The sequence below is a fragment of the Siphateles boraxobius genome, unplaced genomic scaffold, assembly GCF_051911475.1.
Source record: "Siphateles boraxobius isolate OS27281-9 unplaced genomic scaffold, OSU_SipBor_1 41, whole genome shotgun sequence".
Lineage (NCBI taxonomy): Eukaryota > Metazoa > Chordata > Actinopteri > Cypriniformes > Leuciscidae > Siphateles > Siphateles boraxobius.
In genome coordinates this window covers 25921981-25934686 of record NW_027509042.1, presented here as the reverse complement: position 1 = coordinate 25934686, position 12706 = coordinate 25921981, and the positions used below count along the sequence as shown (strand labels likewise).

Here is a 12706-nt window from a genome sequence, read left to right as displayed (position 1 = left end):
AAAAAGTTGAAATTTTGATTAACTGTCGCTAGAGGGCGCAAAATGAACGTTGTGGGCGGAGCCTATTTTACTAAAATGGCTATAACTCAAGAAGTAAATGAGATAGCTTCACCAAACTCGGTACACATGTGAATGAGTTGATTTTGAGGTCACAGTAAACAAACCGCGTCGATCTAACACTAGGTGGCGCTATAACATTAAAAAAACATAAAAGGGGGTGTGGCCACCTGACCGTTAGTCCGATTGACCTGAAAATTGGTATGCAGTGTCTTGGTCCAAGGCCCCATGTATGTGTAAAAGGATATTGGCGTATCTCAAAAAACATGGCCGCCATCGGCCAATAAATTTGAGCACCTGTGAGACGAGGTTAACGGAGGCCAATCGGAACGAAACTCAATGGGCATGTTCGACTCATGGCCCAAGAGGTCTGTAAGAGTTTTGAAAGATATCAGCCACTAGTTGGCGCTAACGAGTTTTACGGCTCTGTAATCCCGTGGTGTTGCACACATCCCCTTAAAATGCATATCATTTAATAGATCTCCTCATGATGAACTACTTTGCCTCTAGAACCATTGCTGTCAATCAAACCGTTCATTAAATATTCACGAATATGTTAAAAACCTACTTTTGCGAACTAGTCCCTGGTTTTTCGCCCGATCGGAACCAGACCAGTCTAGGACAATTCTCTGGACTCTCTAGATCAATAATTATCAAAAAAAAGTTGAAATTTGGCATTTGGTTGGCTATAACAGGGTCATTTATAAAATGGGCGTGGCAAAATATAGTCAAAAGCCTATAAATCCTATACGAAAACTCAGAACTTCACAAAAATTGGTGAGCATATGTGACATAACATCCTTAAAAAGCATGCCAAATTTTATGGAGATCGGACCATAGGTGGCGCTATAACTGTTAAAAAGCTTTGAAACAATGTATTTCCTATGGCAAATTGCCTGTATTTGCTGTAAATGGTGTTTTGCATTTATTATCATGTAATGTTCATATCATAATGTTCAAAACCAGTGAAGTACAATTCTCTGGACTCTCTAGATCAATAATTATCAGAAAAGTTATAACTTCTTCATTTGGATGGCTATAATAGGGTCACTTCAATATGAAGCCTTTACCAAGAAAGCCTATATATCTTCAATGAATGCTCAGATCTTCTTAAAAACAAGTCAGAACATGTGACTCTAAATAAGATAAGAAATAATGCATCTATAACAGTTAAAAACGTTAAAGTTATAACATAATGGCATATTAAGCCAATAAGTGGTATTCTACTGCCCCCTGCTGTTTAAAATAGTCATTTTGTCATGCTACTAACTAATATAATTCTATAATTCTTATTTAGACTTTATAAAATCACTATTTTAACATTTACACTCACATTTAGTCAAAATTCATCTATTGAAGTATTGCTACTGACTATTGTGGCGCATTGAGAAATGTGAATCCTGAAGGAGACTTGCAGTAAACATTTTTTTCCATCACATAGTTCAAATGTCTGTATCTACAACATAATGTGTGTGTGTAGTCCTATATTTCTGAATAAATGCTGAATAATCGGATTAATAGATTACAAATATATTATGTGAAATGCTTATAGACCATTAAAGTATATTTTCATAATGACACATCCCAATAGCATTGAAAAAATCAACAACAACATTTGTCTTTGTGTGTGTGTGTGTGTGTGTAAGCATATGTCTAAATAAGATACCTGTGAAAACACTTTATTATTAAGTATAATGGCCAGCAGAGGGCAGTAGAAGACCACTTATTGTTTCAGTTTCATTTTGACAGACTTGATTTTCATCACTATTAAAGCAAACCTGTTTTTCCATGTTAACTATTATAAGACAATCATTTTTTTGTCAGTTTATCACTTCATGGCTATTGACACTTCACATCAATGCTAGCAATGTGGTAAATCATGGTAAATCACGATAGAAACATGGTAAATCATAGTAAATAATACTATTACATGGTGTACCATGGCAAATCATGCTAGCAATGTGATGAATCATGGTAAATCATGCTACAATCCTGGTAAATCATTCTAGAATGTGGTATATCATGGTAAATGATTCTATAACATGGTAAATCATGGTAAATCATTCTATAACATGGTAAATCATGGTAAACTATGATAAATCATGCTAGAATCATATTAAATCATACTAGAATGTGTTCAATTGTGATAAACCATGCTAGAGCAGGGTAAATCATGGTGAATCATACTAGAACTTGGTATATCATGGTAAACTATGGTAAATCATGCTAGATTCATGGTAAATCATACTGGAACATGGTAAATCATGAAAAATCACGCTAAAATTTGGTATATCATGGTAAATCATGCTAAAACAAGGTCTATTCCATCTATGATGTCAGTGTTTCATGCTTGCTACATGAAACTTAATGTCTTTTGATGCTTTTGAGCTTAACTGCCTTAACTGCCTTAACTGCTTGAACACCGATAAATGCTGCTTGCAGCTTTAATTATTATTATTTTTCTTCTCCGCTAAAATGCATCGTGCAGCCCAAACCGTAAGTGCTGGAGCTCTGAAACTTTGTCAGATGGTAGTACAAAAATCGAGGAGAAGTTATCAAATTATGAGCCCGATTGGCCCATAGGTGGCGCTATAGCAACCAATTGCGCGAAACTGCTCATAACTCCTAAACCGTATGTCGTAGACTCAAGTGTCTTATATCATTGGAAAGCTGGGGGCCTGATGTAAAAAACGTATATCTCCGATTTCATTTCCGCCATGATGGATTTTCCGCCATTTTGAATTTTGTCAAAAAACTACTTTTGCGAACTAGTCCCTGGTTTTTTGCCCGATCGGAACCAAGCCAGTGCCAAAATGTTCTCTGGAGTCTGATTATCAATAATCATTGAAAAAAAGTTGAAATTTTGATTCACGGTCGCTAGGGGGCGCAAAAGGAACATTGTGGGCGGAGCCTATTTTACTAAAATGGCTATAACTCAAGAAGTAAATGAGATAGCTTCACCAAACTCGGTACACATGTGAATGAGTTACTTCTGAGGTCACAGTAAAAAAATCGCGACGATCAAACACTAGGTGGGGCTATAACATTAATAAAACATAAAAGGGCTATGACCACCTGACCGTTAGTCCGATTGACTTGAAAATCGGTATGCCCTGTCTTGGTCCAAGGCCCCATGTATGTATATGAGGACATTGGCGTATCTCAAAAAACATGGCCGCCATCGGCCAATGAATTTGCGCTCCTATTAGACAAGGTTAACGGAGGTTGATCAGCATGAAACTCGTTGGGCATGTTCAACTCATGGCTCAAGAGGTCTGTAAGAGTTTTGAAAGAAATCGGCCACTAGTTGGCGCTAACGAGTTTTACGGCTCTGTAATCACGTGTTGTTGCACACATCCCCACAATATGCATATCATTTGATAGATCTCCTCATGCTGAACAACTTTGCCTCTTGAACCATTGCTGTCAATCAAATCGTTCATTAAATATTCACGAATATGTTAAAAACCTACTTTTGCGAACTAGTCCTAGGTTTTTTGCCGGATCGGAACCAGACCAGTCTAGGACAATTCTCTGGACTCTCTAGATCAATAATCATTGAAAAAAAGTTGAACTTTGTCCTTTGGTTTGCTATAACAAGGTCATTTAGAAAATGGGCGAGACAAAATACACTCAAAAGCCTATAAATCATAAATAAAAACTCAGAACTTCACAAAAATTGGTGAGCATATGTGTCATAACATGGTGAATAAGCATGCAAAGTTTCATGGAGATCGGACCATAGGTGGCGCTATAACTGTTAAAAAGCTTCAAAACCATGTATTTCCTTGGTGTGTGTACAACCAGTGCAGTACAATTCTCTGGACTCTCTAGAATAGATCAATAATTGTCAGAAAAGGTATAACTTCTTCATTTGGATGGCTATAATAGGGTGTAAGTTGGATGGTTATAACAGCTAACAGTTTGGATGGCTATAACAGCCAATAAATGGTATTTTACTGCCCCCTGCTGTCATTTCATCACACTACTCCCTAATATTGTTATATATAATTCATATTTAGACTTTATAAAATCATTATTTTAACATTTACAATCACATTTTGTTAAAATTCATGTATTATTCACATTGTGTCACAGGAAGGCTGAAAACGAAAGTATAACGTTAGGCCACGCCCTCCCAGTACAAATTCACTCATAACTCGAAAACGGAAACTCCCTGCGCGCTCAAATTTGGATGGTGAAGTCCTCTATTGGGCCTTGATCGAAATCTATCGTCGCGGGCCTCGGGAGCGCCCCCCCCGCGGATCGCTAATTCGAGAGACCCCCGAATTTGAACGGCTGTAACTCCCGACCTAGACCACCTAGATTCTTGTGGCATAGCTCGTTGGAAAGGGCACGTCCTCACCTGGGTTCGATTCGAGTTTGGTGTGATTTGCCCTAGGCATTCCCGAGATATAAGCCCCAAAAGATATGCCTTTGAACGGGCATAACTCCCGGCCCCGATCGGCCACCAACACCGGGATGGTCTCGTTCAACAGGGCTCCTCGGACACTATATAAGTTCTGAGTTTCAGATTTTTTCACTTTCTCGTTCCCGAGATATAAGTGAAAAACCAAATTTCCATTCATTCATTTCAACTCTATATAGGCTGTAATACCACTGTTGTCCACTAGAGGGAGCAGCTGTATTAGACATGATTAATCTTTTTACCAGCTTTCAGCATTGGCTTACAAACAAATGCTTAAAGCTATTTTTTTTAAATTTGTTGTATATTATTACATCACAAAGAAATATTTTAAATGCTTATAGACCATTAAAAGATATTTCAAAAATAACAAATATCATATCCCACGTGTGTGTGTGTGTGTGTGTAAGCATGCATTATGGAGTTAACATGAAAAAACTGGTTTGCCTTAGTGCAGGATATTAGTGAAACCAAGTTGTTTAAAATGAAAGTGAGCCAATAAGTGGTCTTCTACTGCCCTCTGCTGGCCATTTTACTTCTTAAAGCTATTTTATTATTATGATGGACTGGTAATATACTTTAATATTATTAAACTATATTGCCTAAATATTCAACTAAACTAAATTATATTTTATCAACTATATTAAACTAAATTAGATTTTCACAATAACATCCCAAAAGTGTGTCTGTAAGCATGCATTATTGAGTAAACATGAAAATTTGAGACATTTTTTTCAATAAAATTATATGATTAAAATGAAAACTAAAAAATGCGTTTTAAATGAGAAATCTGTAATAAGCAATTTTTTACCTACCATTTATTTCAAATATCTATAGCTATAACAAAATGTGTTTAAGCATTTTTATTAGAGTTAATATGAAAAACGTGCCATTAAAAAATACATGGAATCAAACCAAGTCATAGAAAACAAAAATGCATTTTATTGCCAGAATAATACAATGTTGTTGTTTTTAAACAATGGATATGAAAATAAGTAACATTAACAATCAATTAATTTATTCAAGTTCAAGCGTTTGCATATAGAAGAATGTCTCTGTGGTATCATTTCATTCATTTCAATTTTTTGCACATATGAAAGAAGAAAAGTATTTGCATTAATATATGTTCAAAACTATATATTATATATATATATATATATTATATATATATATATATATATATATATATATATATATATATATATAATCCGTGAGACCTCCGGCTTGGAACAGCTGTAACTCCCTACCTAGACCACCTAGATTATTGTGGGATAGCTTGTTTGAAAGGTCCCGTCCACATCTTGCTTCACAAAGAAATATTAGAAATGCTTAAAGGTGCATTGCGCAACAATTAATGTTAAAAATACACGTTTTCTAACCCATACATGCATAAACAATTGCCTGATGGGCTGAATGAGCCCTTCTCTGATCACTGCAATTGCCTCTATAATCCTGTACAGTAAAATAAATAAGAGGAATTCGGGTTCGAATTTGAGACTGGGCGTGACGTCCTGCGCGTTCACGCTCACCAGGCTATGTCTCGCAGGTTTGTGTATTCGCCGGCGCCGCCATTCTCCGCATCAGCGAAGACAACTCGTGCGTCACAGGTAGAAGATGGATTCAAAGAGACCGGCTTGTAGTCCGTTCCAAACCCCAACGCAAACTCCACGTAAAGTAAAAGAAAAGAACATTTTTGTCTAGTGCCACCAAAAGGTCCAAATTGGAGTCAGACAGGCGTCGGAGTAAGACAAGAGTCCACCTCGGGAAGGCATTCAACAAATGGAGAGATCTCCGGTCTGCTCTTGGTCTCAAACGGGATCCTCACTTGGCTTTTTTCTTGATAAAACGGTAAGATATAGCCCAGTCTCAATGTTTGATACGGCCAATCTATGTATGACAACAAATGACGATGCGTAAAATGTGTAATGCTTTAGCGTAAGCTAGATACATGTACAATCAGAATTGGTTTTACTACCATTGTTAGTGAACAGTTTCATAAACTAGGAATTGTGTTTCGGAAGAATAGTACAACATGAAACATAAAACATATCCAATAAAAGATGCTAACTATGTTTTTGTGTATGGCCTACCGGTAACGTTAGCCTTGTGTCCATTGCTAACATGCTATGGTGTTCACGTCATTGACCAACAAGGAAGAACGCCGTTGCATTGGCTATATTGTATTTTTCGGTAAAAATAGTAAATTGTTCCTGTGAATGTGGTACATTTTGTATGTAGTATATATGAGGTATGTGGGAGCTCGTATTCTATCAAAACGAGGAAAACGTAAAATATTTTGGTATTGTGATAAAATACATGTTTTATTCTGAACATTGCAGGAAGGGAAATACAATGGTAAAGGGGTAAATATTTTTACTTTACTCATACTGTTTAGCAGACTAACTATTTACTAAATAAAGTATTGACACATTTCACATTAATGTTTGTCAGTGTGTATTGTCAAAATATCTACTAAATAAATCAGCGCTACATGTAGTTTAGTGATTAGCAAAACAGTTCAATATTCTTGAGTGTGATATAACATGCTGAAAAAATGACCGATAATTAGACAGAAATTTTGAGTAAATTATAACAGAAAAAGGATGTATTGTTATTGGAATATTCTACTTAGCAGATCAATAACAGGCTGAACCCCGCAAGTCTTCGGCGGATTAGCCTGTTTGGCTTTTATGAAAACGTCATGGTGACATTTGATTGTTTATTACCTTGAGACATTTGAGTGAACGTTGTTGACCAACCGTGTATGGTATGATTATTATTTTGAGCTTTTGCGAAGTAATCAATTATATTGTTCATGAATGTGTTTTCATAACAATACAATCATAGGTGGATACAGTAAAAACATAAACAAAGTTTTCTACTACCCCCGTTTTTCCCCTCACACATAAGAGTAATTTACTCAAATGTCTTTCCTTCCATATATTTGAAATGACTTGCAGATTTATAACTTTATAACCACTGAAGAGATTTTGGCTGTACACCAAAGATCTTTGCGGCAGATGCTCCTTTAGTTATGAACAGCTCGTGCTCGTGCATGCGTGCGTGTGCGTGTGGTCCATGAGCGTGCACAACTCTGGTTGCAGTTTCGCTTGTCACCAGAGGGGGCGTAGTTCTGCAAAAACTCAGAGACTTGCGTTTTGCACCTTTAAAGACCATTAAAGTATATTTTCATGATGACACATCCCAATAGCTTTGAAAACAACAACATGTGTGTATGTGTGTGTGTGTCTATGATCTCAGTGGTTAAATGCTTGCTACATAAAACTTAATGTCTTTTGATGCTTTTGAGCTTAACTGCCTTAACTGCCTTAATTGCCTTAACTGCCTAAACTGCTTGAACACCGCTAAATGCTGCTCGCAGCTTTAATTATCTTTATTATTCACATGCAGGTTAGTTCAGGACCATGATCTGTTCCGACTGGAATCTGATATTGGCCAAATTTAAAACAACAATGTGAACAGCTATACAAAAAAATCATATTTGTGCAATAAATAGGAATTGAGCACTAATGCTCGTAGTGTGAACATAGACAAAGTATCAGAGGGTGTGAACAATAAGTGAGAATGGATTATAGATACTTTAGGCAGGTCTATATCATGCACAAATTAGGTAAATTCGTGTGATGAACCATTGAGTTATTGTCATTATTTTTACACAGTAAAAAAAATTCAATAAAAAAATAATTTAAATTAACAAACAACCTGTTCCAAATTACCTTCTGAAAATGTACACAAGAACTAAACACAAAACAAACAGGCAGAATCTCAAGTAATTCCGGCACACTCAAGTGCAACTGTTAGTGCCATTCACGTTTGGCATGACCTTTATTTTTGCAAAATAATCACGGATCTGTGGTTTCAGATCTTTCTTTTTTCTTCTTTTCTTCTCTTTTTTTTTACTTGAAATGATTCTTTTCTTTGGCTGTAGCAGATTCTTTTCACTGTAGATTTGAATATAGATTGATTTGTAAGGTTTGATGAATTTCAATCTGTTTTGATCAATGTGTTTTTATCTTATATTAGAAGTATAGTTCTCAGATGTTTTGAGATCTGTGCTGACACATTCTGATTTATTAATGTTCTTTCTGGTTGTCACTGTCATCTAATATCCTCTCTCTTCCAGGCCCGCTATAAGCAGAGTTTGGACCCTACAGTTGATGAGGTGAAGAAGTTGTGCACTTCACTACGGAGAAATGCCAAAGAGGAACGTGTTCTTTTTCATTATAATGGCCATGGGGTGCCTCGTCCCACCGTCAATGGAGAGATTTGGGTCTTCAATAAGGTAAGGCAAAAAAGTATCAGGAAAAGTGGGCGAATTAAAAACTTGTAACACTTTATAAGAACTTTCATTAATAAATCATTAACAAACATTACATAATGCTTAACAGATCATTAGTTAATATATATATATATATATATATATATATATATATATATATTCACATAGCTAAAAAATGAGATGTGTTTGTCAATGTGTACTAATGAACTTGATTAGAATGATTAGCAGATCATTATTTAACGTAAATTAAAATGCGTAGATGTCATTTATGTCATTTAATTTTAAATTTATAGGATCATGCTCTTGAACTATTCAATACATAAACAGGATCATACGAAACCAATAAAATTTTCAAGAAAAATATTTGTTCAATTGATTAAAGCAATGTAATATAAACAGTTTGAACCATGTACCCTTATATAATAATCAGATTGACCCCTGTACACATTTGACCTCTTAAGCAAAACTAAAGCCTACCCATTCCACCAAACCTGCCCCTAACTTATCATACCTCAATAGCAGCAAGTGTTTTGAAATATGAATTGAAAGTTTAATAACATTTGTAAGCATTTTATTTTATATTAAATGATGATCTGTTAATCATTATATAATGTTTAAGTTAATTAGTAACCATTAAGAAACACATTATCTCATATTTCTAGCTATGCAAATATATATTAACTAAAGATCTGTTAAACATTTTATATAACATTTGACATTTGTTAATGATTTATTAATGAAAGTAATTATAAAGTGGTACCTAAAAATTTTATTTCTGTGTCTCCCCACAGCAGTCATTAGCAGTAGTTTGTTTCCCTTGTACTTCCCTTGTACTAAGTTTTTAAAGTTAATTTGTTTTGGACTTTTGGAGTTGTCAAAACAACCTCTCTCTCTCTCTCTCTCTCTCTCTCTCTCTCTCTCTCTCTCTCTCTCTCTCTCTCTCTCTCTCCTCCCCTCCCTCTTTCCCTCTCTCTCTCCCTCTATCTCTCTCTCTCTCAGAACTACACCCAGTACATCCCTCTGTCCATCTATGACCTACAGACATGGATGGGAAGTCCCTCCATCTTTGTGTATGACTGCTCTAACGCTGGGATCATTGTCAAGTCATTCAAACAGTTTGCATTGCAGAGGGAGCAGGAGTTGGAGGTGTGTGATTTTATATGCACACACACACACACACACACACACACACACACACACACACACACACACACACACACACACACACACACACACACACACTCATGTGCACACTCATGTGCACACACCATTATGGTCAAATGTTAATTCAATGTGTGATTTGCATCTGAATAAAACTTTTTATCATGCATAACGTATAGTGGTCATACAATTTTGTAATGTAGTTCAGACACAGGGTGAACTAAAAAAATAAATAATAAAAAAAAAAAAAACAAGGGAGAGATTGATCAATATGCAGTGAGTTTTATTACCAGAATAACATACTAATAACTTCAACATGAAGACCGGAGAATATTGACCTAAAATCACCCGATTTGCAGCATCTCAGTTTCACAGGATTAGTCTTACGATATATATATATATACAGCTGCTGGTCATAGAATTAGAATATCATCAAAAAGTTGATTTATTTCAGTGATTCCATTCAAAAAGTGAAATTTGGATATTATATCCATTCATTACACACAGACTGATTTATTTCAAATGTGTATTTCATTTAATTGTGATGATTAACTGACAACTAATGAAAATCCCAAATTTTGTATCTCCGAAAATTTGAATATTACTTAAGACCAATACAAAAAAAGATTTTTAGAAATGTTGGCCAACTGAAAAGTATGAACATGAAAAGTATGAGCATGTACAGCACTCAATACTTAGTTGTGGCTCCTTTTGCCTGAATTACTGCAGCAATGCGGCGTGGCATGGAGTCGATCAGGCTGTGGCACTGACAAAACTGACAAAAGGTCATTGCTAAAGAGGCTGGCTGTTCACAGAGCTCTGTGTCCAAGCACATTAATAGAGAGGCGAAGGGAAGGAAAATATGTGGTAGAAAAAAGTGTACAAGCAATAGGGATAACCGCACCCTGGAGAAGATTGTGAAACAAAACCCATTCAAAAACGTGGAGGAGATTCACAAAGAAAGGACTGCAGCTGGAGTCAGTGCTTCAAGAACCACCACGCACAGACGTATGCAAGACATGGGTTTCAGCTGTCGCATTCCTTGTGTCAAGCCACTCTTGAACAAGACACAGCGTCAGAAGCGTCTAAAGACAAAAAGGACTGGACTGCTGCTGAGTGGTCCAAAGTTATGTTCTCTGATGAAAGTAAATTTCAAAAATCATGGTCCCAGAGTCTGGAGGAAGAGAGGAGAGGCACAGAATCCACATTGCTTGAAGTCCAGTGTAAAGTTTCCACTGTCAGTGATGGTTTGGGGTGCCATGTCATCTGCTGGTGTTGGTCCACTGTGTTTTCTGAGGTTCAAGGTCAACACAGCCGTCTACCAGGAAGTTTTAGAGCACTTCATGCTTCCTGCTGCTGACCAACTTTATGGAGATGCAGATTTCATTTTCCAACAGGACTTGGCACCTGCACACAGTGCCAAAGCTACCAGTACCTGGTTTAAGGACCATGGTATCCCTGTTCTTAATTGGCCAGCACTCGCCTGACCTTAACCCTATAGAAAATGTATGGGGTATTGTGAAGAGGAAGATGCGATACGCCAGACCCAACAATGCAGAAGAGCTGAAGGCCACTATCAGAGCAACCTGGGCTCTCATAACACCTGAGCAGTGCCACAGACTGATCGAGTCCATGCCACGCCGCATTGCTGCAGTAATTCAGGCAAAAGGAGCCCCAACTAAGTATTGAGTGCTGTACATGCTCATACTTTTCTTGTTCATACTTTTCAGTTAGCCAACATTTCTAAAAATCCTTTTCTTGTATTGATCTTAACCCTCTGAGGTCGACCCGCGCGATAGTCTCGCTTTTTTTCTTATCAGTGCAAAAGAAACTCAAAATACTCTGTTGATTTTGATCTTACATATTAAGTGTTGTACATCATTAGATCCTGATAAGTGACTTGTTTTGTGGATACTCACAATAAAAACAAAATGTTGTGCTTTTCGCCAAATAAAGAAAAACAAACATGATGCACGTTCTGCCTTCTCTCTGTCAGTTAAGTCCATTCTGAAACGTGTCCGGAAATTAACTGTATTTCCGCGAATACTTGTCATACAGGCACGAGTGTTTTTCCATAATGAAGCTTGAACTCTCTTCTTTTAAATGAATTAATTTATATAAAAAAATATTCTCAGTTTATGTAATCTGTATTAAAAGAGAGAGATGTCAGTCTTTTTCTTTCCACCTCATTATACCTGATTACGCGTTAATGTGCCACGCCCACGGAGAGCGCGCGGTATTCAAACGCAAATGATCTAAGGCAAGCCATTCAAACATGCCAACGCCCACCAGCTGGATTATAAAACACATCGTGTTTAGTAAGTATCTTACTACAGCTGTTTACACAGCGTATCCCTACACTGTGAGCAGTAACACTATCTAATAACCCTGGAAAATGTACCAGAAGTGCTGGTAGTTTCATTTCGAGGAGCAACGGATCCAGCTGATGTAGTAAGTCATTTATTCTTAAGTGCTTTGTTCTAATCGCGATATTGAATAGTGTCTGACTGTAAACCCGCAAAAAGACTGTTTAAATATGAATTGCGTGTCTGTGTGTAGGCTAAATGATGAATGAACGCGCTGTTGTTTACTACAGTTATACAGCGCGTCTGTGCCGTTCATTCACTCTCGCACCTACATTAGTAAACGTTATGTTTACATGAACACATCCAAACTATATTGCTATAGCCTACTAAGATTAGTAAAAATAGACTGAAATATGTTGAAATAAAATGTCTGTATAAGCAACAAACTGCAAATTC

General features: G+C 36.6%; 1 protein-coding gene across 6 annotated transcripts in view; it reads left to right on the top strand.

Moving 5' to 3' along the window:
* The window catches only part of rptor (regulatory associated protein of MTOR, complex 1), a 389484-nt gene that overhangs the window by 114483 nt on the left and 262295 nt on the right, over window positions 1-12706 (top strand). For all 6 annotated transcript variants that reach the window (XM_077199050.1, XM_077199052.1, XM_077199048.1 and 3 more), the window contains exons 5-6: window positions 8628-8786; window positions 9783-9929. In XM_077199050.1, the coding sequence (XP_077055165.1) occupies window positions 8628-8786; window positions 9783-9929 (306 nt within the window). The remainder of the gene's footprint in view (window positions 1-8627; window positions 8787-9782; window positions 9930-12706) is intronic.